Below are 23,358 nucleotides of genomic sequence, written 5' to 3'. Positions count from 1 at the left end.
AAAAAAAAAGAGAGAGAGAAAAAGAGTAAAACAATTAAAAGTTATTTCTCACAAAGACTTCCATAGCATGGCAAGCACAGGGATCAAAGGAAACTGAGAAAAAACTGAGAAAATTGATACTGACGGGTAAGTTTCACAGAAAGGGAGTGTCTACCAGTGCATCCAGCATAACACACCAAGATTTCTTCTCAGTGAAACTAAGACCCTGCATCAAGTCAAACGTAATGTATCTATTTTGGCCGAGTCACTTGATCAGGTATTCCTTGGCGCACACAATGCCAAAAGCATGAATGGAGCCAAGGAGACAGTGACGGTTACACGCTGCTATTCAGGACAGCAAGCTGCTAACGAGATATGCTCCACTCTCCTCCACGAGGAACAGACTGCTGCCTCCTGCTTCTCACAGACAACTGCAGTTACAGCTTCCAGGAAAAAAAAAAAAAAAAAAGTAGAAAAATGAAGGTCCATGTCTTACAAAAAGTATAAAAGGAGACAACTTACAATCCCTTGAAGGCTTTCACAATACAACTTACAAACTCTTTACTTAAGGGCATCTGATCACGGGCATTTGTCTATTCAATGCAATCAAAGGCTCTTCCTAGCATGAGACTTCATTTATGGTACAATACCATGTATTTTGATATATTATATCTCAAGTTAAATAAGTGCATAGATACACACACAGTTGCTAACCAGGATGCTGAGATGGGAACAGAGTCATAAACTCCAACAAGTGCAGTGATAGGGATGCAAGGCAGAAACACGCGTGCATCTCCTACACTGCACGAAAGGAAGTACCCACATAAAATGAAGGCATGGTGGGCATCTTTTCAATCCCACAATTACCAGCATTTCTTCGAGAGAAAAAAAGATCAAATGTACTCCTTCTTGTGGTGTTGCCACATGTACTGTATTAAGCAAGAAAAGGCAAGAGACATGAAATTATTGCCCATTAAGAGAAATAACAACTAGTCACATACACTTCCTAAAAATCATTATTGTATCTGGCTTTTAGAGGCTCCTAAAGCATTGTTCTACCCAATGTAGTTACTCTGGACTCTGCATTTGTCAGTATGCTGCAGCTGGTTGTACCATGACAACAGGTAAAAGCCTAATCAGGGGAGCGTGAGTTCACTTAGGGAAAGACACTTCACTATTACGTGCCTCATTTTAATGGGAGCACGATGTTTGCCAACTTCAGAGCAACAGAGAAGTGTCTGCAAGGGGCTCAAATATCAGCGTTGACTGGGAAACAGGACAAAAAAGACAGGAAGAAAAAAACAAACAGAAGAGATTTTTCTGGCCTCTGTCAGGAAAATGGCATAACAGAATTACTAGGTAAAGGGGGTAACTGGAGCCCAAGGCTGTTTGAATTCAGATATAAATTAAATAAAACGTAAAGTTGCTTTAAGATCAGTGTACCCATTTCCATGGCACCAGAAAGGTAAAAAACCTCCAGTTAAACCTCTTAAGGAGATGCACCAAACACCAGGAATTCATCGAGATCCACGGCTGTACCAAATCACTTACACCTTGGTTCTCCCTCGTCTTGACCAGTGCTTCCGTGCACCCTATTCAGCCTGGGTTTAAATCTAGCTCAGGCATGACGTTTGTCTAGAGGCCATGAGGGAGCACACATAGGAAATCTGGCCTAACAGTTCATTTCGTCTAATACTCTGCTGTCTACCAGGGGGACAAAATGACTGCTTACAACCCCATGCCCAGGGCGTGTGTTCAAGACCCTTGTCTGAGGGACACCCCTGGCACCTCCACGTGAAAATGCTCCCAGTCCCCTTCAAATCCACATGCAAGTACAAACCTAGCTGCCTGATGCATTTTGTAATTCAATTTCTGTTTCAGAAACCTACAGCTGCCATAGTACAGACCTGCTGTAGGATAGCACCTTGAAGCAGGTAGACCGCAAGATTGAAAATGCTTGCAGAAGATACTTATAAACTAACAAAACTGGCTTAAAACTAAGATTGAAAATCTCGCCACAGTAATCTCTAGCTATTCTAAGAATCGTGATATGAACCTAAGAAACTTAACAGCCTTAGTTAGCAAGCAGCAGAAACAACACACCCATATGCAGCCTCTTATTTCCTAAGTGCTACGTCACAACACTGCCACTTAAGTGTTCCTGCTTCTAAAAAAAAAACAACAATAGAAAGGGGTCCCACAGGAAAACCAACAATTAGCTGAAGGAGTAGTCAGCCCTAGTGACCATCGCTAGCTTTCTCATAAATACACAGTCCAACAGACTTGCAGAATTATGCTTAGTACATTTTAACCAGTCAAAGATGACAACTGTAATGGAACCCAAACTGAAGGGTTGTTTGTATTACGGAGATAGTTAACACTCACTGTATCAGCAAGAATTGTTAGAAAAGTCACAAGTGACCTGCACTAGGAAATAAAGAGTAATCCCTGTTCCAGTCTTAAAACAACAACAGCCCACATTAAGACACTTTTATTGATGTCCACTACAGATTCACATACTTCCTCTGAACAGAAGTTTACAGAAAGCTTCAACAGCAGTGAATGATGTGCCAGCAACTCAAAGTGACAGAAATCAAACAATATCTTGCTGTTTCAGAACTACATATCACTCTACAGAGGACAGATTTCTGTGGTCCATAAGACTTTTGCTCCAAGGTCTCAAAGGCATATACCCTCAACTTCAAAACTGTACCATGCAAAGCCTAAACATAACAAGATGCACATTTACATTAATACCAGGTCATGCTTATTTCATGCATTAGGGATGTTATTCATCCACAACATACTGACATTTCAAACTGAAGCAAATTCTTAGTGTTCCTTGATATTTTATTTACATTGCTCTGCAGTGGAGCATCCCTGCATTTTATTTAAAACAAAAGACATAGTTACATTTTTTCTAGGGGTTCATACACAGCTGCTACGTTGCAGTATTTCAACGCAAAGCAGTTCTTTCAACTGAAGCACCGGGAGCATTACATCAATAAACAACATTGTAGACAAGGAGATGCATTTTGCTCTCCACTTCATAACCTGAATACCTCTTCCCACTGATTAAAGTTCACAGCTGGCAATTCACATGACCTTGCCTAGTTTTGTAGCAAGGATCGTGCCGATGCAGCTTAAGCAGTTCTCAGGCTGGAAGGTCATTTATTAAGACATTTAACATTAGGGAGCAGTAACCAACCCCAGGGTATGACACTACTGGCTGGCCAAATTCCTTGAAAAGCATTTATATAAAATGTGAAACAACTCCGAAGCAGTTCTGTCATTACTGCTTTCATAACATCAAAATATGCGGAAGGTGTATTAGCTTTCACTGTTTCTTTTGTCAAAGAGCTATGCTACAAGAACACAGAGTACTTACTTTAAACATCCGAGGGGCCACATAAGACTGTCTCCCAGACCAAATCTGTTTAATGAGCTCTGCATAGGCCTCTGCAATTTCTCCTCTCATCCCCAGTGGATTGTTCTGATTTATTTCAGCTTCATATTTATCTTCCAGGAAATAATCAGTCAGAGGAGGCGTATTGCTTAGACACTGAAAAAGCATTAAGAAGATTAATTTACTGCACAGGACAATAAATCTGTGTACCAACAAAATAAACCCAATTTTCACATCAAAATATGTACTAAGTTATTAACAAAACCGGTGAGGCTGAATTTTTGAGTACACACTCAGGAAAAAAACAAAGAAAAAAACCTATTGGGAGGGTGGGATACTATAACCATTGCATCAGAGCATGGCTGAACTAAAAAAAACACACCCCCAAGTATCAGTGTTCAAAAGACTAACAGCTCTTTTCGGAAACAAGTTTTCTTTTGCAGGTGCCACACTGACTGCTCTCCTGTAGAGTGTATTTGCCCCCAGATTGTCAGCTTTCCCTCTGGAACGGTTTCTACTGGTTGATCTAGCTTAAGGCATAAGGCTCGCTGCTCTGCAGCTCCTTGGTTCTCCTTCAGGAATTTCTTTAAAACCGGCATCACATTCTTTGGTGCAGAATAATTTTAAGCATTCACTTAAAGTTACTGCATTTAAGAGTTCAGGAAAGCAAACAGCAAACAACCTTCAGAAAAAAAAAACCAACCTACAGACTTTTGGAAGGAAGGTATCTGCTTTTCTTATTATGTCCCTCCACATTTTGTTAATTCGTTCTGTAACTCCCACTAACACTTCAATTTGTGTAATGTCTCCTGGTGTAATGCTGAAGTCTGAAAAAAATCCAAGCCTGCAAGTGCCAGAAGAGTACGAGATTGCAATCACAGTCCTGCCAACACTCACCAGTTCCTGTAATTAATGGATGCCGACCTGGTTTTCCACACAGGACTGAGGTGGCAGGGTAGGCTACCTTACCGATGCATTATAGGGAAAGCTGCACAGAACGGGTCAGGAAGGTCTCTAGACATGTCACATTAATGTTCTCAAGTCTACACCCCTCATTCACTCTCTCATCTTAAAATCCTAATATACGTAACAGTGACAAAAGGAGGAACAAGGGCTTCTCCTAAAGGTGAAACACAAGCTACACTTTGTCCTACAAAGAACCAAATGCCATTAAAAAGAATCCCCATCAAAAACTTAGTGAGTTTTAAAGGCAGGAAGGATACCACTCTATCTGCTCTCCCATTTATATACTTATCATCAGTGTACCACGGTAATGATTTACTGCATTCTGGGAAATCACCATAAACCTCAGCACACAAGTAAAATTAGCACAAATAGTAGATTCCCTAATTCAGTAATTCACAGACTCAAAGCTCATAGCAAGAAGCAACACTCGGATAAGTAAGGCAAGACTTGGATGTGTGAACAAAAAGAGAACCAAGTCTAAGATATGATCAAAATTATTAGGGCTTTGACGCACTGCCGTATCAAGAAAACCTAAACTGGGCTCCTTCTGAATGCCTAAAATGTCAGGACCTGCACCAGATGCCCGTACAGCGCTTCACGCACTAGGTGTAGCTACACAGATGGAACAGCACAGTTACACCTGGCAACCTGGAGAGCCAGGAAAGTGTAGTCCTGCCCTTCAGCCAACTCCACTTTCACTGCCTTGATGTGTACCTTGTGGAATTTATTTCCTATCAAATTGTTCCAGTTCCAATGCCCAGGTGTTAGTATCTTTCTCCAGGCAAGTGACATGAAAGTGCTTATAGAACTGCTACGTTTGACACCAGCCTCTCACTGGGAGAGTGCTGCTGACAAAATTTCAAGAACCTCCAAAATCTAAAGGCAGAAATTTGCATTTGAAAGACTGATGTCTAGAAAATTAAAGCCTACGGTTGATAGAGGAAAGCAATTGGTCCTTAACACGACTAGTTTGCATGCAAAATTGAGGTTGAAGAATGTTTGGATTAAGTTACTTTGACAATAAAAATTAATTGTTGAAGTTGTGTCTTAGCTATAAAGTTCAAGAAAACGATTTGGTTTAAGGTTACCCTGATACAACTGAAAATAAAGTCATGTCAAACAAAGCAAGGCATTCCAAGTTTATTGTGTATCCTGAATACCACATGCATAATGCATTACAGTTATTTTAAGACCTGTTCTAGCTTTCAAAGCTACCACAGAGTGACAGAAGTCATTATACAGCACTTGTACCTGTGGTGGGTTGACATTGGCTGGATGCCACATGCCCACCAAGCCACTCTATCACTCTCCTCCTCAGTAGAACGGGGAGGGGGAGAAAATAAGATGGAAAAATACCCCAAACTTGTGGGTCAAGATAAAGGCAGTTTAATGAAGCAATAGCAAAAGTCATACGCATGGAAGCAAAGGAGAAAAAAAAAAAAAAAAAAAAAAAAAAAAAAGCAAGCAGTTACTCTCTACTTCCCATCAGCAGATGATGTTCGGTCACTTCCCAGGAAGCAGGGCTTCAGTACGCGTAGCGGTTAGTCCAGAAGAGAAATGTCATAAACAGCGCATGCCCCACCTTCCTCCTCCTATCTCTTAGCTTTTGTATCAGAGCAGACGTCATATGGTATGGAATATCCCGTTGGTCACTCTGGGTCAGCCCTCCTGGCTGTGTCCCCTCCCAAGGTCTCGCCCACTCCCAGGCCTCAGGCTACTGGGGCTGATGCTGTGTGAGCGCTGCTCAGCAGCAGTCAAAACACTGGTGCGTTATCACCACCCTTCTGGCTCCCAGTACAAAGCACAGCGCTGTGAGGGCTGCTGTGGGCTCAGCCAGACCCAATACAGTACCGCACTACAAGTCTGATGTAAGCAATAGGCAAAGTTCATAAAAATCGGCTCAAAATTTTTTCAATTTCTTAGCAAACAACTTTCCCTAATATGTTTCTGCATTTTTTAAAATGAACCACATAAACCTAAGAGACTGAATTAAATAAGTATACCAATTATTATTAGCTTTGCCTAACTGTCACAACCTTAACAGCCCACACAATGACCCTGAACCCTTCCTGGGGCTTTTCATACTCCTAATTTTTCAAGAATCTTTAAACACAGACCCCAGAACTGCATGCAGTGACCTGCTTATGTCACTTATGTAGCCCACACAAGTCAAAACATCCTCCACATCAGCCCATTTTTGTCATAGCACCGCACTAGGACCTTACGTTACAGTTAGCCCACAGCCTTTTCAGAAGTCATGTATTTGAGATCCAGTCCTTCATACTGTACTATGTTTTATAGTACTAACATGCTATGCATAAGCAAAAGTAAATATGAACCAATTTTTCGGTTTGGAGTTGGCTGGTTGTTGGTTTGGTGGGGTTTTTTTCCATTCCAGGCACAGTCTCCTCATTGAATCACATTCCCCTTGCAGAGATTTTAATCTATAATCTCTGTGAGACTGATCTTTTATTTAATTCTAAGAAGGGTTCTTTCCAATTCTTACCTGTAATGCAGAATTCATGAAGCAGGTATTTCCAAGGTTACTGAGTCCGCAGAGTCCAGGCTGTGTCAGGGAAGCGCTGTCCCTGCAGCTGTAAGAGTTACAGACAAATCCAGAACCTCTGAAAGACAACACAGTGAACTCCACAATGAGTCTATTGAGTCTCAATACTGTTTAAAAGCCACATCAAATACAAGTCGAAAAACTGTTTAATTAAACAGTTTAACCAGCCTACAGGTTTCTGCTGCTTCATAGCCGCCAATACTAAATACCAGGAACGTGAAGCGTATGTGATAACTTTGGAAGTGTTAATTGTTACACAGCATATTATTAATCTATGGCTCATAACACATTAATTTTCTCTGTCTATAAGTACACAGCACACTATCCGAATGCAGCAAGAATCTATACAACATACTGTACGAGCTAATAAGAAAATTATGATCTCTGCCTGGAAAGGTTTCTACATTAATGACAGATGGAGAAAAGAATACAATCCCTTCCCTCATACCCCCAGTCCACCCAAAATCAGGCAATGCCCTGGTAGTTAGTAAGCTCAGGAACACACGCTACTTTTGCAAGTGAGCAAGGAACAGCAGAACACAGCGGTTTCAAAAGCAAAGTGTGATAAACAAGTACACAAGAGTAGTAGACCTCCTCACGGAGCACCATCACAGTCCTTTTCTGTACAGGCAAGGATGCACAGGATTATTCACATGAAGGATGAAGAAACAAAAAGAACATTCCTGCTCTTACCCCCTGCCCAGGTGGGAGCTGTTCAGTCCATAGGAGTTACTGTTATCACCGTTAGTAATGACAGAGGTGGCAGACACTGAGGAATAAGAACTTGCTGATGATTTTGAAGAGGTAGTAAAGTTTCCGCTAGTTGCAGTGCTTGATCTGGGAGAAAGGAGAAAGAAGTAGGAACAGGGCTACTGCTTTTTTCACCCCCAGCCCCACCTCCCGCAAAACTCCAAGGACTTGCCACATTACAGTTAGTTCCCACACACAGAATTTACTGCTTTGATCTGTGTGATCACACTTCCAAACACTTGTCTGGAACACAAACATCAGACAGAAGTATCAGAAGCAGGAGTAACAGTTTTTGCTTAAAGCAAAATCTGGGTCCCAGACCAAAGTAAGTAGGCAATTTGGATGGCATGAGTGACAGGGAAGCAAGCTTTAAGTTTATGAGTAAACCACCTTGAAACAAGCAAGCAAAAAAATCCTGAAACACTTACCCAAAGCAACAAAGTCAGTCCTTGCCTATCTGAAACCCAAACCATCACTCAAACAGAACATTAATTAGTAAGAAGATACTGTGGCATCTATCTTCTTGTGGGTGGGCACAAAATAGTTTGTTACTGAGCCTAGCTGATACAACTACAACTTGCAGGCAAAACACACTGCTAGGTACATGGGGTGTGCATAGCAATCCTCAGCATTTTGAGACTGGAGATACTAAAACAGATCAAAAAAGTTCACAAGCCCCAAGGGTATCCCTTCGTGAATCCCAGGCTGTTCTACACCACTACTCTCCTCGGCCGGGAAAGAACCAGAACACAATGTTACAAAAGGCCAGCAAGGCACTAAAATCCCACGGCATTCTGTCATAGACAGCTTTTGTTCAATAAAAAAGGCAAAACCACACGCCAGTACTACATACATAAGCTTAAAGAAACTATTTTGATACTGATTAATTTCTCCTCAGCAAGACCTAACTGGGAAATTACCCATTCTCCCCATCTTTGCCCAAGTCAACAAGCAAAACCGAATGCAAAAAGGTGCAGGACACCAACAGCCACGCAACAGTAGCTAATTGCACCCACAGCACAGCAGAGCACCAGCACAGGACAGTGCCCTCAAGCTACAGCCTGTTCCTGTATCTCTCTTAATGAGGCCTTGATTCTCAAATGACACAAACTAAAAATGAATATTCATCGCTCCCATGCTACTAAGAAAACAGTCCTGGAAAACCTCTGCAGAGCAAAAACTACAAGACAAAGAACAAGCCATAATGGCCAAGAGGAGGCAGAAGAGCTGGACAAATTTACCCGTTCGGAAATAAGTAGAAGTAAAGTAAATACAGAAGGAAGCAAGTTATGATGAGAGCTCCCAGATGAAAACACAAACCCCAAACATAGTCTAAGCCTGAAGCATGCTAAAAAAAAAAAACCTCAACCAGACAGCACAACCAAGAAGTGTACTGGAAAGTATACTAGAGAGAATGAACAATTACCGAAATAACCGTGACAACCGTTTCTGGGACAATACGCAACCTTCTGGTCATTGCAAGGTTGAGGGTGGAACTTCTCAAGACTACCTGGACACAAAGATAAGATCAATAACAGAACAAGAGGGTCACACTGGTGGTCCACCTGGGGGAGTTTCAAGGGTCAAGAATAAAGCAATTAAGCTAACAACAGCATGTAAAAGCACTACAAACACATTTTCAAAAGCTTCAAATAGAAGCAAAGAAGGGCAATTTAAAAAATGCCAGACTTGAAAATGCAGCATCTCTGCTTCATGTTTGTTCCCAGTGAGAGAACAGAGCAAGATGCTTGGAAAATAATATGAAGAAAATCTGATAGGGAGACAAGAAAAGGAGGACAACACCGTAAGGATTTCAAAATTTCCAACAGAAGCATAGAGGCAGTGCATAATCAAAGAGTCAGATGGCAACTGAAGAGTTCCAAGAAGTATTTCAACAGTACCCCACGCACACACAAAAAAATACGCTAAGATCTAAGGAGGAAGATTAAAAAATGGATCAGAAAACAAAGATAAAAGACAAGTCAGAGCAGGGAAAGGCCCACCTACAAAGGCATCAAGGATACCGAGCAAATTCCTGTTAGAAAATTGGGAAGGATCATGAAGTAAAACAACAAAAGAGAGGCCAACAGCTTTCCAAGCAGGCAGGGAAAAAACCCATAAAAATCAAATTCACTTGAGAAGATAAAAATTCTAAGCACTCTTACATTTCACAAGTTACTCATCTGTCTGTAATAACAGAAGAAAGATTGACAATTTACTAAGCACAGCTGTTCCCCCTCATTTCACAAGGTAGTCACAATAGCAGCTACGATTCCAGGTTGAAGGCACAGAGAGTAACAAAGGAAAATCTTTTTCTCTGAAAGCTTCCCATTTTAAGACCGGGAAGCTACTGTTCATGACTCCACAGTACTGCAGGCTCCTCAGGAGACTGTCTCATTTGCACACAGAGCTGACAATAGAAGTCCTGGACGCCAAGCTTTTATCCCCAATGCCCCAAAAGGGGTTTCTGTGGAATACGCAGACACTGACTGGTCAAACCCACCTTCTCTCTCCACTGCCACCTCTCACAGCAATGGATTTCTGCTCCCTTGGAAATGGAGGCTCCAACACCTCACTGAAGTAAGAGAGAAACATTATTTCTTCTTTGAAGTTTGTGACTTAGAACCTTCCAAAACATTCTGGGCTACTCAGTGGGTTACCACTGAAACTACTCTCAGTTGGCCTAGTTTGCTCTTTGTACGCACAACAGACACTGGACTGGAAGGTGCCAAACTCCTGCAGCTTCCCTTGAGAACCACTGCAATTCTTCTGACAGGAATAAACACATTCAGCTACATTTCATCAACAAAACCTATACAGGAGTAAACTATAGCAAAGAAAGACTCCATGTAACCATGCAACAGTTCAGGGATTTGATAAAATAACTTCACAGCTCTGAGGATGACACTGCGTGGTATTACTGCTCAATCAGTCCTCCTGCTTAAGGACAATTTCAGTCTCTCAAGGTAACTCTTGTCTGAGCTAAAATACATCTTCCAGAAAAATCTGCCATCATGGTTTCACAGTGGCCAGCAACAGCTAACCCAGTAGACCATAGCTAAACTGTTCCAATGATCAACACCCCTTACAGTCAGCAGAAACCTTGATTTCATTTGCAGCACGAGTATCCGGCTTCATCACCTGAACGTTGCTTTGTGCTCGTCTCCACCTGCTGCCTGTGGAGTTCCTTCTTCAACTTCCATTTCTCATATCCCACAGAAGATTTTGTGCTTGTAGTGGTTTGCCCTTGGTTGGACACCTGGTGCCCACCAAAGCCACTCTATCACTCCCCTCCTCAGCTGCACAGAGCAGAGCAAATATAACAAAAAGCTCACAGGTTGAGATTAGGACAGGGAGATCACTCGGCAATTACTGTCACAGGCAAAACAGCTGCGACTTGGCAAAATTAGTTTAATTTATTAATTCAAATCAGAGTAGGGCAACGAGAACTAAAACTAAAACTTAAAAACACCTACCCCTCCCTTCTTCCCGGGCTCAGCTTCGTTCCCAAATTCTCTACGTCCTCCCACTGAGCAGTACAGGGAATGAGGGCTGCAGTCAGTTCATCACACGCTGCCTTTGCCACTTCTAACTCCTCACATTCTTCCCCTGCTCCAGTGTGAGGTCTGTCCCACGGGAGACGGTGCTCCATGAACTTCTCTAGTGCAAGCCCTTCCCACAGGCTGCAGGATTTTCACAAACTGCTCCAGTGTGGGTTCCTCCCATGGCCTTCAGTCCATCAGGAACAGACTGCTCCACTGCGCGTCCCCCACGGGGTCACAAATCCTGCCAGCAAACTGTTTCAGCGTGGGCCCCTCTCTCCACTGGTCCTGCCAGGAGCCAGCTCCAGTGTGGGCTTCCCACAGGCCACGGCCTCCTTCAGACATACGCCTCCACAGCCCTCCACAGGCTGCAGGTGGGGATCTGCTCCACCATGGACCTCCATGGGCTGAGGAGGACAGCCTGCCTCACCATGGTCTTCACCACAGGCTGCAGGGGAATCTCTGCTCCGGCACCTGGAGCACCTCCTCCCTCCTTCCGCACTGACCTCAATGTCTGCAGAGCTGTTGCTCTCACACAGTCTCATTCTCTTACACTGCAATTTGTTGCGGGGTGTTTGTTTTTTCCTGCTTCTTAAACATGTTATCACAGAGGTGCTACCATTGTTGCCAGCTGGCTCGGCCTTGGCCAGCAGGTCCGTCTCGGAGCCGGCTGGCAGTCATTCCATCAGACACAAGGGAAACTTCAAGCAGCTTCTCGCAGAAGCCACCCCTGTAGCCCCCCTGCTACTAAAACTTCGCCATGCAAACCCACTACAGTGTTAAAATCACCTTTTACATTTCTCACTGATATAATACTTTAAGTCTTCTAGTACAAAAATTATTTGCTAATTTTTCAACAATTCACTTGGCTCCTTCTGAAACCTCTCATTAGTCTACTTTTCAAATTTGTTGACAACCTCACAGGACACGACCATTCCACATGCAGTTTGATCAGTGTGTCAGTTATCAGAAAGTCTTCTGACGCACTCAGCACCTCCCTACTGACCACTGACTTGGTTGGTTGGGTTTGCCTCAAGGCTGCTACAGGAGCTCACATTCAAGAGACTGAGCCAGGACTGGAACCACATTCCTACAGAATCCAGCGTGCATTTGGGGCTCACATCCTTCGTCCTCACGTACACAACTTCGTTTCACAATACTGATGCACATTGCCCCCCATATGCCAATTAAAAGACAGCTGTTTCATATCTTGCTATGCAACCTGTCAAAAACCCACACAAATGGCAACCGAGGAGAAATCCGGAGACTTGCAGCATAAAGGGGACAAAGTTAAATTAATCTAGTGCAGAAAACTGTGAGGCCATATGGTTGATAAGTAGAAAAACTGCTAAGCTGAACAGCTTGAAGAAATACTGTAAAAGGTTGCAAGACTGAGACAGGAAAAATATTTCAATTCAGTTGAGGCTACCTTCAGAGCATACAGTAGAATTAGTCCTCCTTTAAGCCACCAATATAAAAAAAAGCCTCCACATCAAGAATATTGTGACAAGAAGTTTTTGTCGAAGCAAGAAAAGCTGACTTAGATCTCACTGGCAGAGCAGAGGCCGTAAGGGATTTTTCATTTAGAAAGCTCTGACATGCAAAAGCATCCTTAACTTCTCTTACACACTCAATGCTACTCTGAAAGCATGGCATCTGCTGCAAACTCAAGCACGTGAAAGTCACATAATAAAGATCTGCCCACAAAATATTTAGCCTAGTTGCTGAAGAGGTCTTCTAAAATCATCAGCATACAAGGAACTGGGAGAAGGACATGAGTTTTAAATATGAAAGGGCATTTAATTATGGCATTATGTACCTACAAAATATGTATCAACCACCAAGGTCTTAAAATTGTACAATAATTTCTGGCATGTAATATCATTGCATGCTGTATACCAGGTTGAACAGATGCCTAAGTCAAGACAGAGTAGTTGAGGAGAGACACACGCATTACAGGATGCGTGAACTAAGCAACAGCCCCTCGACATTTTTACGGAGGAGAGTACCAGGTGGGGCAAAGAAAGTCCACCGAGTATACCGTGCCATCAGTAAATAGAAGAGCAGGAAGAGGAAACTGCAGTAAAATTCTAGCAGCAAGCAAAAGACTGAAAGGTATTTTACTGCTGCACACTGCAAAGGGAGGCAGACAGCTACCAGGCAGATGCTAAATACAACTTTACTCCTGTTTTCAAATGCAACACTTGATGGAAAAGGTGCCATTTTTATAAATCTGACAACTCCTTGTTTGTTTGTGCTAAGAAATTTATACCCAGGATAAAAACAGTGTGTGCTAGGACTCGGCTGGAACGCCCCCATCTCAGGGTTTTATTTTGGGAGCCTTCTAAGTAACAATTAAAGAGGACTAAGTTTCACAGAGTCATTGACATAATCTCCCTTCATAAACAAAGTATGCCTCCAATTCTGAAATTCCTAGTATAATCCATTCCCTCTTCTGAAACCTTGCCTGGCAGTAAAAGCAGTTTCTAACTACAACAAGAAGAAAGTATTTTGAACCTCAGGAAGCAGCAAACTAACAAACAGTAATGGCCAACCGTACGCTGAACGTACCACCCAAGAACTGCTGTGGAGTTTAAGAGCATTTCTTCTGTAATATGTCAGCCAGTTTGACGGCTGGGGAAACAAACACTCGGGAAGGGTGCCCAACATGTGGAAAATGTTTCGCCCTGGTAGGAGCCAGTGCCTCTGACATGCAGTAAATGGTGGGGAAAAATCCTCACGACAGGTAACCCACCCACGCCACAATCACCTTGCACACCCATATTCTGCAAGTAGCGAATGACATGAACTTTCAGCTGTCCAAGGCCTCTTTTGGCCCTGGACAGCGATGCAGATGCTCATCATTCCTCTACCAACAGCACAGCGCTCCACATCCCGTTTGGTTTATGTCATCAAAATTCTAAATACAGAAAAACTCTCCTGTAAGCTTTTAGCATTAAAAGAGCCCATGATGAATCCCAGTATGATGCAACCTGAAGGAAGAACTCCAATATGAAATTCCCTACGGTCCTGGCTAAGCAGTATTTTCTCTAGCTGAGAAGTAGAATATCGGAGCAAAATGTTTGCCTGAGATAGGATTAAGTAGAAGGCAAAGTACAAAGGAATAGACACTCCTTCCTACACGTATGTTTTAAATAGAATTCCTTCAGTCACCATTATCAGCATCAAGTCAAACAATGTCACGTTTTTTTTACAAAGTTTACAAAGTTTTACATTACAATTAGCAAATGTTTCTTTCTGTGTCATTAGAAAATATTAATCTGCATACCAATAGCTATTTTCATTTAATTATCACTAGAGGTTAATTAAAAGTCTTTACATATCAGACTAGCTGGTGAAAAGAGAAAAAACCTGAGGCCTGGGAATGCTACAGGGCTCCATTTCAGCTTTGCTTTGTGTAGAAATAAAATGTTATAATCTGGTCTTGCACAGCTGCCTCTCTTAACACCAGCATTCTCCTGATCCATTTACCCAGTATTATATTTCAGTAGGAGAGAACTGTTTCAAAATAGGTTTCACTGACCTATTTGATCTGTTCAAATTAACACCAGTAAGATCTTGATCTCAAATGAGATCACTTGGCAGCAAGTTCTAGAAGTTAACCATACTGTACAGAAAAATATTTCCTTTCCATATCAAGTCTGGTGGCCTACTCACAGGAAAGCAAGTAGGCCATCAGACTAGTAAAATCACAGAATTTTACTTCTCTGTAGTAGGACTTGAACAGTTCCTTACTATTACAAGCAGTGCCCATTCTATACCGTTCACTCTATACAGTATTTCATGAAGTCCCTCTCTTACTCATCTCTACTCTAAAAGAGATAGCAGTGAGAGGATATCTGTGTAATATTTACAGGCTTCTACAATTGCCTTTGGTGGCAGGGGGGGGCTGTTCAGCTGTTTCTATACCCTTTTTAAGAAGGAACTACCAGAACTCTGAGCATTCATGACTGGCAGCTTTTACTCCAAGATCCTTTTTGTTCTACAATGGTAGAAGACTGTGCAGTGTGTAGAGGTAGCTTTTAAAGTAAACTAGCTCAATGTAAAGAGCACTTTTGTCTCCTAACACTATAGAAATCTAAGATATTTAATCCTTACATAGCCTATTTGAAATGGGCTTTAAAACAGAAGACCATTGCTAAGACAATAAACCAACAGCAAAACCACTGAAGAATATTCATATTCAAAATTTTCACCTCCTTCTTCAAAATATCCAAAATAAGCCACGATAGCCACTGATAACTAGGTATTCACAGAGAACGTGTGGTCACTAAAGCCTAGTGAACAAGCTGGACAAAACAGCAGAAGCCTTTTAAACATGCTTACTTTGCCAGGAAATGCTGTCCAGGACACGTGCCATCTTCATTTTTCACTTCTATTAGAACAACCTGAAAGAAAGTTCAGGTAATAAAGATAGATAACTGCAAGTCTGCTACACACTTTTCAAAATCACTAAAAACATTTACAAAATGACATTTTCAAGGTTTGCTCAAAGTACATAAAAGGCAAGTGAAAAGAACTACGTATCAGAGAAAGCAGTACATAACAATCTTAAAAAAAAAGCCCCTTACCTGACCTTGATAGAGCCCCGCATCTTGCACTGTGCTATCCAGCTTGCTGAGCTGCTCATACATGTTACTCATATACCTGTTCCATAATCTAGTTTCTTTCTCAGCTGGGATATTAAATAGTTTTCTCATTTCTTTCTCGATGGTAGCTGTTCAGGAGGAAAAAAAAAAACCCACCAAAATTCCTAAAACTTGGGTGATTTGGAAAAAAAAACAAAACGACAAGCCAGATATTTAGCAAGGAAGTACATCCTTGATCCTTCAAGATCCTTTCGGGTACGAAACGTATCATGGAAGTTATAATTTCCCATATAACTTGACTAATATTTAGTCTGAAAAAATGAAAAGCTTGGATTTTCAGTCATGTATTTGCCTGTCAAGCCCTCAAACCAATAACAATCAGAACACACTGACAGGTTTCTGCCCAAAAGCCAGCTTCTGTGAAACAGTCATCGTTTGAAAACAATAGGCTCAAGAAGGAAGTCTTTCCACTTACTACTGCCAGGCCATACATCAGCAAACTGAAAAAAAGCATCTTTATGGACATATAGGACAGATGACATTCAGCATTTTTACATGGGAAAATATAGCGATGATACAGAGAGGGAGATGGGCCAAACCTCAGGAAGAACCATTAAGATCTCTATAAATATTCACACACCAGGAAGGAATCACAGGAAAACCAGAAATGGAACTGCTTTACGTGAGTGATGTGGCTGTTTCTCAAGGACACTACTTAGTAAGCAACACGCTCCTCGAAGCTCTTAACCACAACTGCGGCTGCAAGAAACTCAGGAGGTTCCTAGTCCAATCGCTCAAAGTGGGGTCAACACTGAATTCAGACTAGGCTGCTTGGGGCTTATCCAGTCAGGTCTTCGAAACTTACAAGGCAGGAGATTCCCCCACCCCTCTGGGCCCTGTTCAAATGTCCAGCTGTCCCAACAGGGAAAACATTTTCATTCTATTCAGTTGGAATTTGTCCCGCTTCAGTTTATGACTATGTCTGCTGTTCATGACTCGGTAAGTAGCCTGATTCACATCCTCAGTAACCTCCTCATAGGTGTTACAATGTCCTGCCAAAGCCTTTTCTTCCCCAGGCACAGCTAGCTCCCCCAGCCTCTTCTCACACATCACATGCTCCAACTCCCAGCTATCCTGTTGGTACCCACTAGACTTGCTCCAGTTTACCAACACTGTTGTTGTTCAGGGGGGCACAAAGTATCTCTTGAGGTAGCACCATTGCACAGCTTCAGGTATGAGAGAACTACTTACCAACAGTGTCTGCTTTACTGAAGTGGCAGCTAATTACATTGTCAGGATTGCTGCTCTCACACAGCTTCAGCTCAAGAAGATAAACTTCAACCTTATAGTGCTTCACAAACAGACCATACTCCACTACCTGCAAACAGAAGGCAGATGCGATAAATGAAACGAACACAAAGCTAAACCACTGGGCAATCCTCTGTAAGGCACCCCTGCCTAAATACTCTAAGTCTTTACATGTCTTGCAAGTCAACCCGTAAACTGAACACCGACTCGCTCTGAAGTCCAAAATCAGTCACAACCTCTGTGAGCTTGTTTTGGGGTTTTTTGTTTTTAAAACATAAGAAATCCCCATGCTTTCCTTCCACACTGCACAGTTCCAAAGGTCCATCATCACAGCTGAGTTGATAGTGCCAGCTAATTACCCATGAAAAATATTTGATCACACAGTCAAAGCATTCTAGAAAAAAAATACCTTTTGCTTCTAGCCTTTGGCTAAGGTTTACATTAAAAAAACAAGCCTAGAACACTGGAACAGAATCCTTTCTATTAGAAGGGAGTAAGACAAAGCATTAATTACTTTTCTGCGTGGTATACACAATCTGCCTTATTACTGCCTCCTTGCAAAAAACCAGGTAAATTTATGTCAGAACTAGTTTTGATGACATTGCTTTATTTCAGAGTCATTTTTACATCAATTTCACATTTGAGAGAAAATCGAATAGGTACATTACCCATCCCACTAGCTTTCAGCATATTTTCAGAAATGTATTCTGTAAGACTAGGCACCCCTCTTCACCTACATATCATAAAACACATTATACCAGTAAGAAAAGCACACTTCAGAGGCCAATTATAAGACAACTCTGATATAACTGGAGGAAAAAACCAAACCAAAACCAACCAACCCACCAAAATACACCTCAATTCTCTCCACAGTTCTCTGTAGCTATAAAGCCTATGAAACTGAGATCGTATTTCATTGAACCAGCAGGTCCAATTTTTACAAGTAACAGTGTTTAAGAAGCATTTGGACAGTGCCCTTAATAACTTGCTTTAACTTTCAGTCAGCCCTGAAGTGGTCAAGCAGTTGAAACTAGATGATTGTTGTAGCTCACTTCCAACTGAAATATTCTGTATCACTCGCGTGACACCAGACTTGCTATGATCTACTTCTGTAAAATGATACAGAAGTAGATCATTTTACAAATCCTCCACCCAACTGCGGAAAGAAACAAAGAATTAAGACTTAAGACTTACCGTGAGAATTTGGCTAAACTATGCTTCCCTCTTCTGAGCTTTTATAGGGTTGTATTAGATATGCAAGGTGCTTTAAAAATAAATAATTAACAAATACAGTTGGAAAGATGTTCACTATTTTGCTGTTGCAACAGAAAGTGAAAGTAAAACTCCCTGTTCAAACAGCTTCTTGACAGGCAAATTAGACTTTTTTTTTAAAGAATGCAAAGAAACCAATTCACAAGTTCTTCATTTCTCTTTCAGAAGGAATTTCATTCAATGGGACTTCCTGTTCTCCAGTATTCTATAGGTAGAAACAAATAAAGAACCATATGCAGAAACAGAAGAACTTTTCCAAGAAGTTTCTGACCATACCACCGAGTCCATTAGGACGGATGAATGTCAAGAAGAGTCTAATTGCCCGCAGAGGTCTTTGAAACAGTGTCTGATCAGCTAGCTTGTTCTGTCGAAGTAAAACTCAGGTCATCCTGTTGGATGGATAGCAATTTGAGCACAACACGCTGTCAACCACCGAGGAAGCACACTGTTCTGTATTTTGCATATTAATACACTTTTCAACAGGACTCCATAGAAGACTGTCCAAAAACATGGTTTGAGATTATGGAAAGAAACCTGACCTACAAATAAATCTAAGTTAATCTTCCTATACTTGCCTCTGATCATCAGGCATATAGAAATGGAAGAAACCCCAGCTTGTAAAATTACAAAGATGCTTGAAAATTACTTCCCAAATCCAGCTTTTATGGATATTTTGATGTATGGATTACAGTTGATCCAGCTTTAGGAAAGGGATTAAAACTTCTGGTCCTCGAATGCTTTAAGTGCTTTACTTCCAGAGCTATCTGAAGAGTATGTAACCAGATACTGAACACATTCTACTCAGGTGAAATACTGCAGCTTTGTGTGTCCCACTGACCTTTCACTTTATATTTTTTGCAAGAAGCTGTAGCATCCCACAAACGTACTATTCTGCTGTATTTGAACATTTTTCTTAATATAAAAATCCACTTCAAATAATAAACAAGCAATAAACAGAGACTGAACACTCATAGCAATTCAAAACCTTAAAACTTTACTCTTAACTGCACCACAATAACCTGACATCTTACATCCATAATGCAACACTAGCTCTAAGCTCTAGCCCTCAATAATTACAGTGTTGAACAGTGGTATCTGATATGCCAATGAAAGGAGGCTCATACAAGTAAGCCTTCCACTCAAGTGTTTCCCCTATAGCTTCCAAACTTCTTGTCCCACTCCCAAATCTTTCAGAAAAGGCAGTGTCTAATAACATGCCAGGCTTTGCGAAAGTGGTTAGCCAGTTCACGAATAAAGCCTTCCTCACTCACAAGGGCACTGCTTAGTAATAGTTCTAGTTTTCCTTCTCAGTATAGATTTTCTGTTGCTCAAGAAATCATCTGTTCCTACTAAAACCACGTCTCCTTTATAGCTGTAACTCTTTTCCATTTCCCCCCCCACTTCTGGTTTACACGGAAGTTCTGCCTACTCAGCAGAGCAAACGTGGGGACACAGGGTGAACCTGGGATCATTTACATTTTCTGAAGATATCATCATTTCTCATTACATAGAATTCCTAGCCAGACAATGACAACATTTCAGTACCACTGATCAGCACAAGCGGGCCTGCAAGAGAAGGTTCCGACTTCCTTTTATTACTCTGATGCCACACTTTCTTGAGCCTTGCACACCTTTAAGTAACCCTTACTGTAACATAATGCTACTTAATCAGTATTAATTATGCAAATTCTATGAACGCTATCTGCTTGGGGTAGCGATTAGTCTTTATGAACACTACAGACCGGCACTTCTCAATTTAGTCAGTGCAAAAACCTAAGACTAAAATAAAAACAAAAAAACTTTTACCCATAAACAAGTGCCTGATAGATTTCCAAAAAAGCAACTCGCAGATGTCACCTTCTCAAAAGGTTATATACTCAGAATGCATTCATGACAGCATTTAACCAAACAAAAGTCAGACTTACAGAACCAAACCATACATATGTCTCTTGTAGCGATTTTAGAATCCCAGAATTTTGAAGAACAAAACAAGAACAACCTTAAACTCCAGAGGAAGCCCCTAAGCCATCTGAAGTCCCTCAACCAGATGCCATCTGTAGGCATCCCTAAGCCAACACACTAGCTATTCCATGCAACACAAGAGCATAATCATAATGCAAAAAGTTAACAAAGTTCATGGTTCTCACCCTATAGAGCCCATCAGCTGAGCATCACTGAAGATTCGGGCATTTTTACTCTAATACTGGAAGGTCATTCCTTCAGACAACAAGGCAGAAAGACCTCACATTATTATCTCCAAGGATCTTCTGAGGATCCTGTCTTAACTGACATGCAGCAAAATAAATTTTGTCTAAGTCTGGTAGAGATCAGATAATGAAACCAAGGTGATGAGAAGCTGGTTCACCCATACTTACTTTCCTCACAATAGGCTGCTGTCCATCTACGCAACCATACCATGCTACTAGTTTATTCCAGGCTTCAGTAGGAACCAATACGTAATCTAGCTCATCAATGAGGTGTTCTTTTAAACTCTGCGTTTCTGGATCTAAAAGGGAGACAGATGTAAGAAAGCGCGGCATCAAACAGAACCCTTTCTTCTCAAGGGCTATACGCACAGTGCCATGACGCTAAGAACTGCCAACACTCCCACGGGCAGGCAGAAACCGCACCAGTCTCCTCACTCACAAGGCCGGGATGGCTGCTTGCAGCTTCCCAGAAGACACGGCTTCAAAAGCGAAAGCTGCACGATGAGGCGACTGCACATGGGAGTTACCTGCCCAAGCCTGGCCTGCGGCCGAGCTCCCAGACCCCGGGGCCCAGGGCCCAGGCCCTGCTCCCCCGCGGCCCAGCGCCGCCGGGCAGCACTCACCGCTGAAGAGACCCGAATTGTCGATAGGCCCGGGGAAGAATCTGGGATCGCCCACACCGGACATGTCCCAGCTGTCGAAGCCCACGTACTTCTTCCACCGCCTGAACCACCGGCTGTCCACCAGGTACCTGCAACACACGACACCAGGCGGCCCGGCCCCCTCAGCGGTGGCGCGGCCCAGCCCGCTCCCGCAGGCCCTGCCGCCCGCGGGGGAAGGCGGGGGGGGGGGAAGGGGCGGGGAGGGGAGGGAGGGCCGTGCGGCCGGGCTCACCAGGATTCCCCCGGCCGGAGGGCCGTAGCCAGCAGCGGCCCCAGCTCGGCCCGCTGCACCGTCAGGTCCGGCCACGCGCAGTCGCAGCCGCCGCCGCCACCCTCCGCCGCCGCCATGTCGGTGCGCGAGCCCCGTCGCGGGCGGATGTCGGCCCGCGTGCGCATGCGCGCTGGCTGCCCCGCCGCGCTCGCCCCGCCCCGCCCGCGCGCCCTCTGACGGCATGGGCGGGGCCGCGCGCAGGGGTGAGGCGGGCGGCGCGCGCGCTGTGGTGGCGTCCGCCATCTTGTGTGGGCGCGTCCCACGGGGCCGCGCAGCCCCGGCCCGGCCCTGCGGCTGCCGGGGCAGGCGGTATCTGCCGCGCTGGGGGGCGGGCAGGGTGGGCACCCCCCTCCCTTGGGCCTCCAGCGTGGAGAGCAGCCGGGGCTGGGAGCGTGAGGGGGTGCGGGGCGGCCTCGGCGCACAGCTGGAGGCCGGGGGGTGCGGGAGGCCTCGTCCCCGAGGTGGCTCCGTTTCCGAGGGGGGCGGCTTTCACAGCAGGGGGCAGAAATGCTTCCTGTGGGCTGTGTGGTTCCAGCGCCCCAGGCTGTTTTCTCGCGTAGCGGATGTGTGGAGCCCTCTGCTTGGCTTTGGCTAGGGAGGGGGGCTCCAAATCGTTGTGGGAATAGACAGGGAAATGGGGCTGAGTGACCCGCTGGGGAGCACGCAGTTTTGAGAGTGTGTCTGGAAAGAGCCTCTCAAGAAGTAGTTCAGGCGTTTGTCTCGAGTAGCAAGCGTATCCCGTGCTGTTTAGGGAGCGTGCCCTTGAGAAATAGGAAAATTGGGAAGGATTCAGAAACTTAACCTGCTTTAAACTGATAACACCAAAAAATGCATTTACCTCATGGAAAAAAGGCAGGGGGTGATGTGCTAGGGCCATGACTGCAGGGGAGCACTCTCTCGGCAGCCCCTTTGCAGCAGTGTGGTGGGTAGATGGGGCCTACCTCTTGCCAGCCAGGCCTGGCAGTGCTGCAGTAATCCAGGGTAAAACGCTAAAGGCTTTTTTTTTTTTTTTTTTCTTGACAGCAGGGCAAGTCCATCCAGTTAATGCTGAAAAAGAAGACCGTTTTTTCCTTCCAGCAGGAGTTGAGGCCTGTTACCTGCTCCTTTTTCAAAAGGCAGGGCGCCTTCAGGCTTCAAGAAACTAACACACCCTGTTTTGGCAAGACTGGGTGTGTGTTTAAAATGAGTCAGCTATTATGTGATAATGCTTACGTAGCTGACTTTGCTCTGCTAATGAATTGCCTCTTTCTAATAGTGTGGTAAACAATCAAAATGGTCTCATTGAAAGCTTTCTGATTCAGTACTAGGAATTGGCATTACAGTTTCACCGTAAGGTAGGGGTGTCTATCTTCTCCTGTCTCTTCAAACGCGTTCTGCCGTTCAGCTTCCTGCCCTTGTCTCTTAACTGAACCTGATGGCTGCTCGCTGAGAGAGCGGCACCAACAGGAATGAAGCCCTTTCCAGTGCCACCCAGTTGAAGGCAGGTGTTTCCTACCTGCCTTACGATGGCAAAGATCAAACCTGGTGGCTAAAAGCTATCTCAAAATTTAGTGGGTGCAAGAAAGCTCAGTAGGAGGAGAAAGGGATTTGAAATAGCTGAAAGAACGTTTAACAGGCTGAGTACAAAAGAGTTTATGACATTTCCACTGACTAGACGCTACTGAACACCCCATCTCACCTACCATGATTTTAGGAGATGCGCTGGGATTTGGTGGGCAGAACGCTAGGGAAACCTGGGAGAGGGAGACAGTGGGAAGGATACTTTTCTTTGCAGCTTCATATACCTGGACTTGTTTAAAGATTTAAGAAGTTGATGGCA

At 43.4% G+C, this 23,358-nt stretch overlaps 1 protein-coding gene across 8 annotated transcripts; it reads right to left on the bottom strand.

Moving 5' to 3' along the window:
* Positions 1-72: 72 nt before the first annotated feature.
* LOC119147075 (ubiquitin carboxyl-terminal hydrolase 4-like) lies at positions 73-21,653 on the bottom strand. 8 transcript variants are annotated; one of them, XM_037385577.1, is made up of 10 exons: positions 21,501-21,653; positions 21,230-21,357; positions 20,775-20,905; positions 17,071-17,197; positions 15,802-15,947; positions 15,557-15,618; positions 7,611-7,754; positions 6,858-6,975; positions 3,368-3,541; positions 73-422 (listed from the first exon to the last, which is right to left on the bottom strand). In XM_037385577.1, exons 1-10 carry the CDS (start codon positions 21,614-21,616, stop codon positions 417-419), a joined length of 1,152 nt encoding a protein of 383 aa, XP_037241474.1. In that variant the 5' UTR covers positions 21,617-21,653; the 3' UTR covers positions 73-416. The 8 variants fall into 8 exon arrangements, with proteins under 8 accessions (XP_037241474.1, XP_037241472.1, XP_037241473.1 ...); XM_037385575.1 differs by lacking the exon at positions 73-422 and adding an exon at positions 2,424-2,702; XM_037385576.1 differs by lacking the exons at positions 73-422; positions 7,611-7,754 and adding an exon at positions 2,430-2,702.
* Between the last annotated feature and the right edge of the window lie 1,705 nt (positions 21,654-23,358).

Source organism: Falco rusticolus, chromosome 4 (genome assembly GCF_015220075.1).
Source record: "Falco rusticolus isolate bFalRus1 chromosome 4, bFalRus1.pri, whole genome shotgun sequence".
NCBI classification, from domain to species: Eukaryota; Metazoa; Chordata; class Aves; order Falconiformes; family Falconidae; genus Falco; species Falco rusticolus.
Note: the sequence above shows the minus strand (reverse complement) of the source record. Positions and strands in the feature narration are given on the sequence as shown.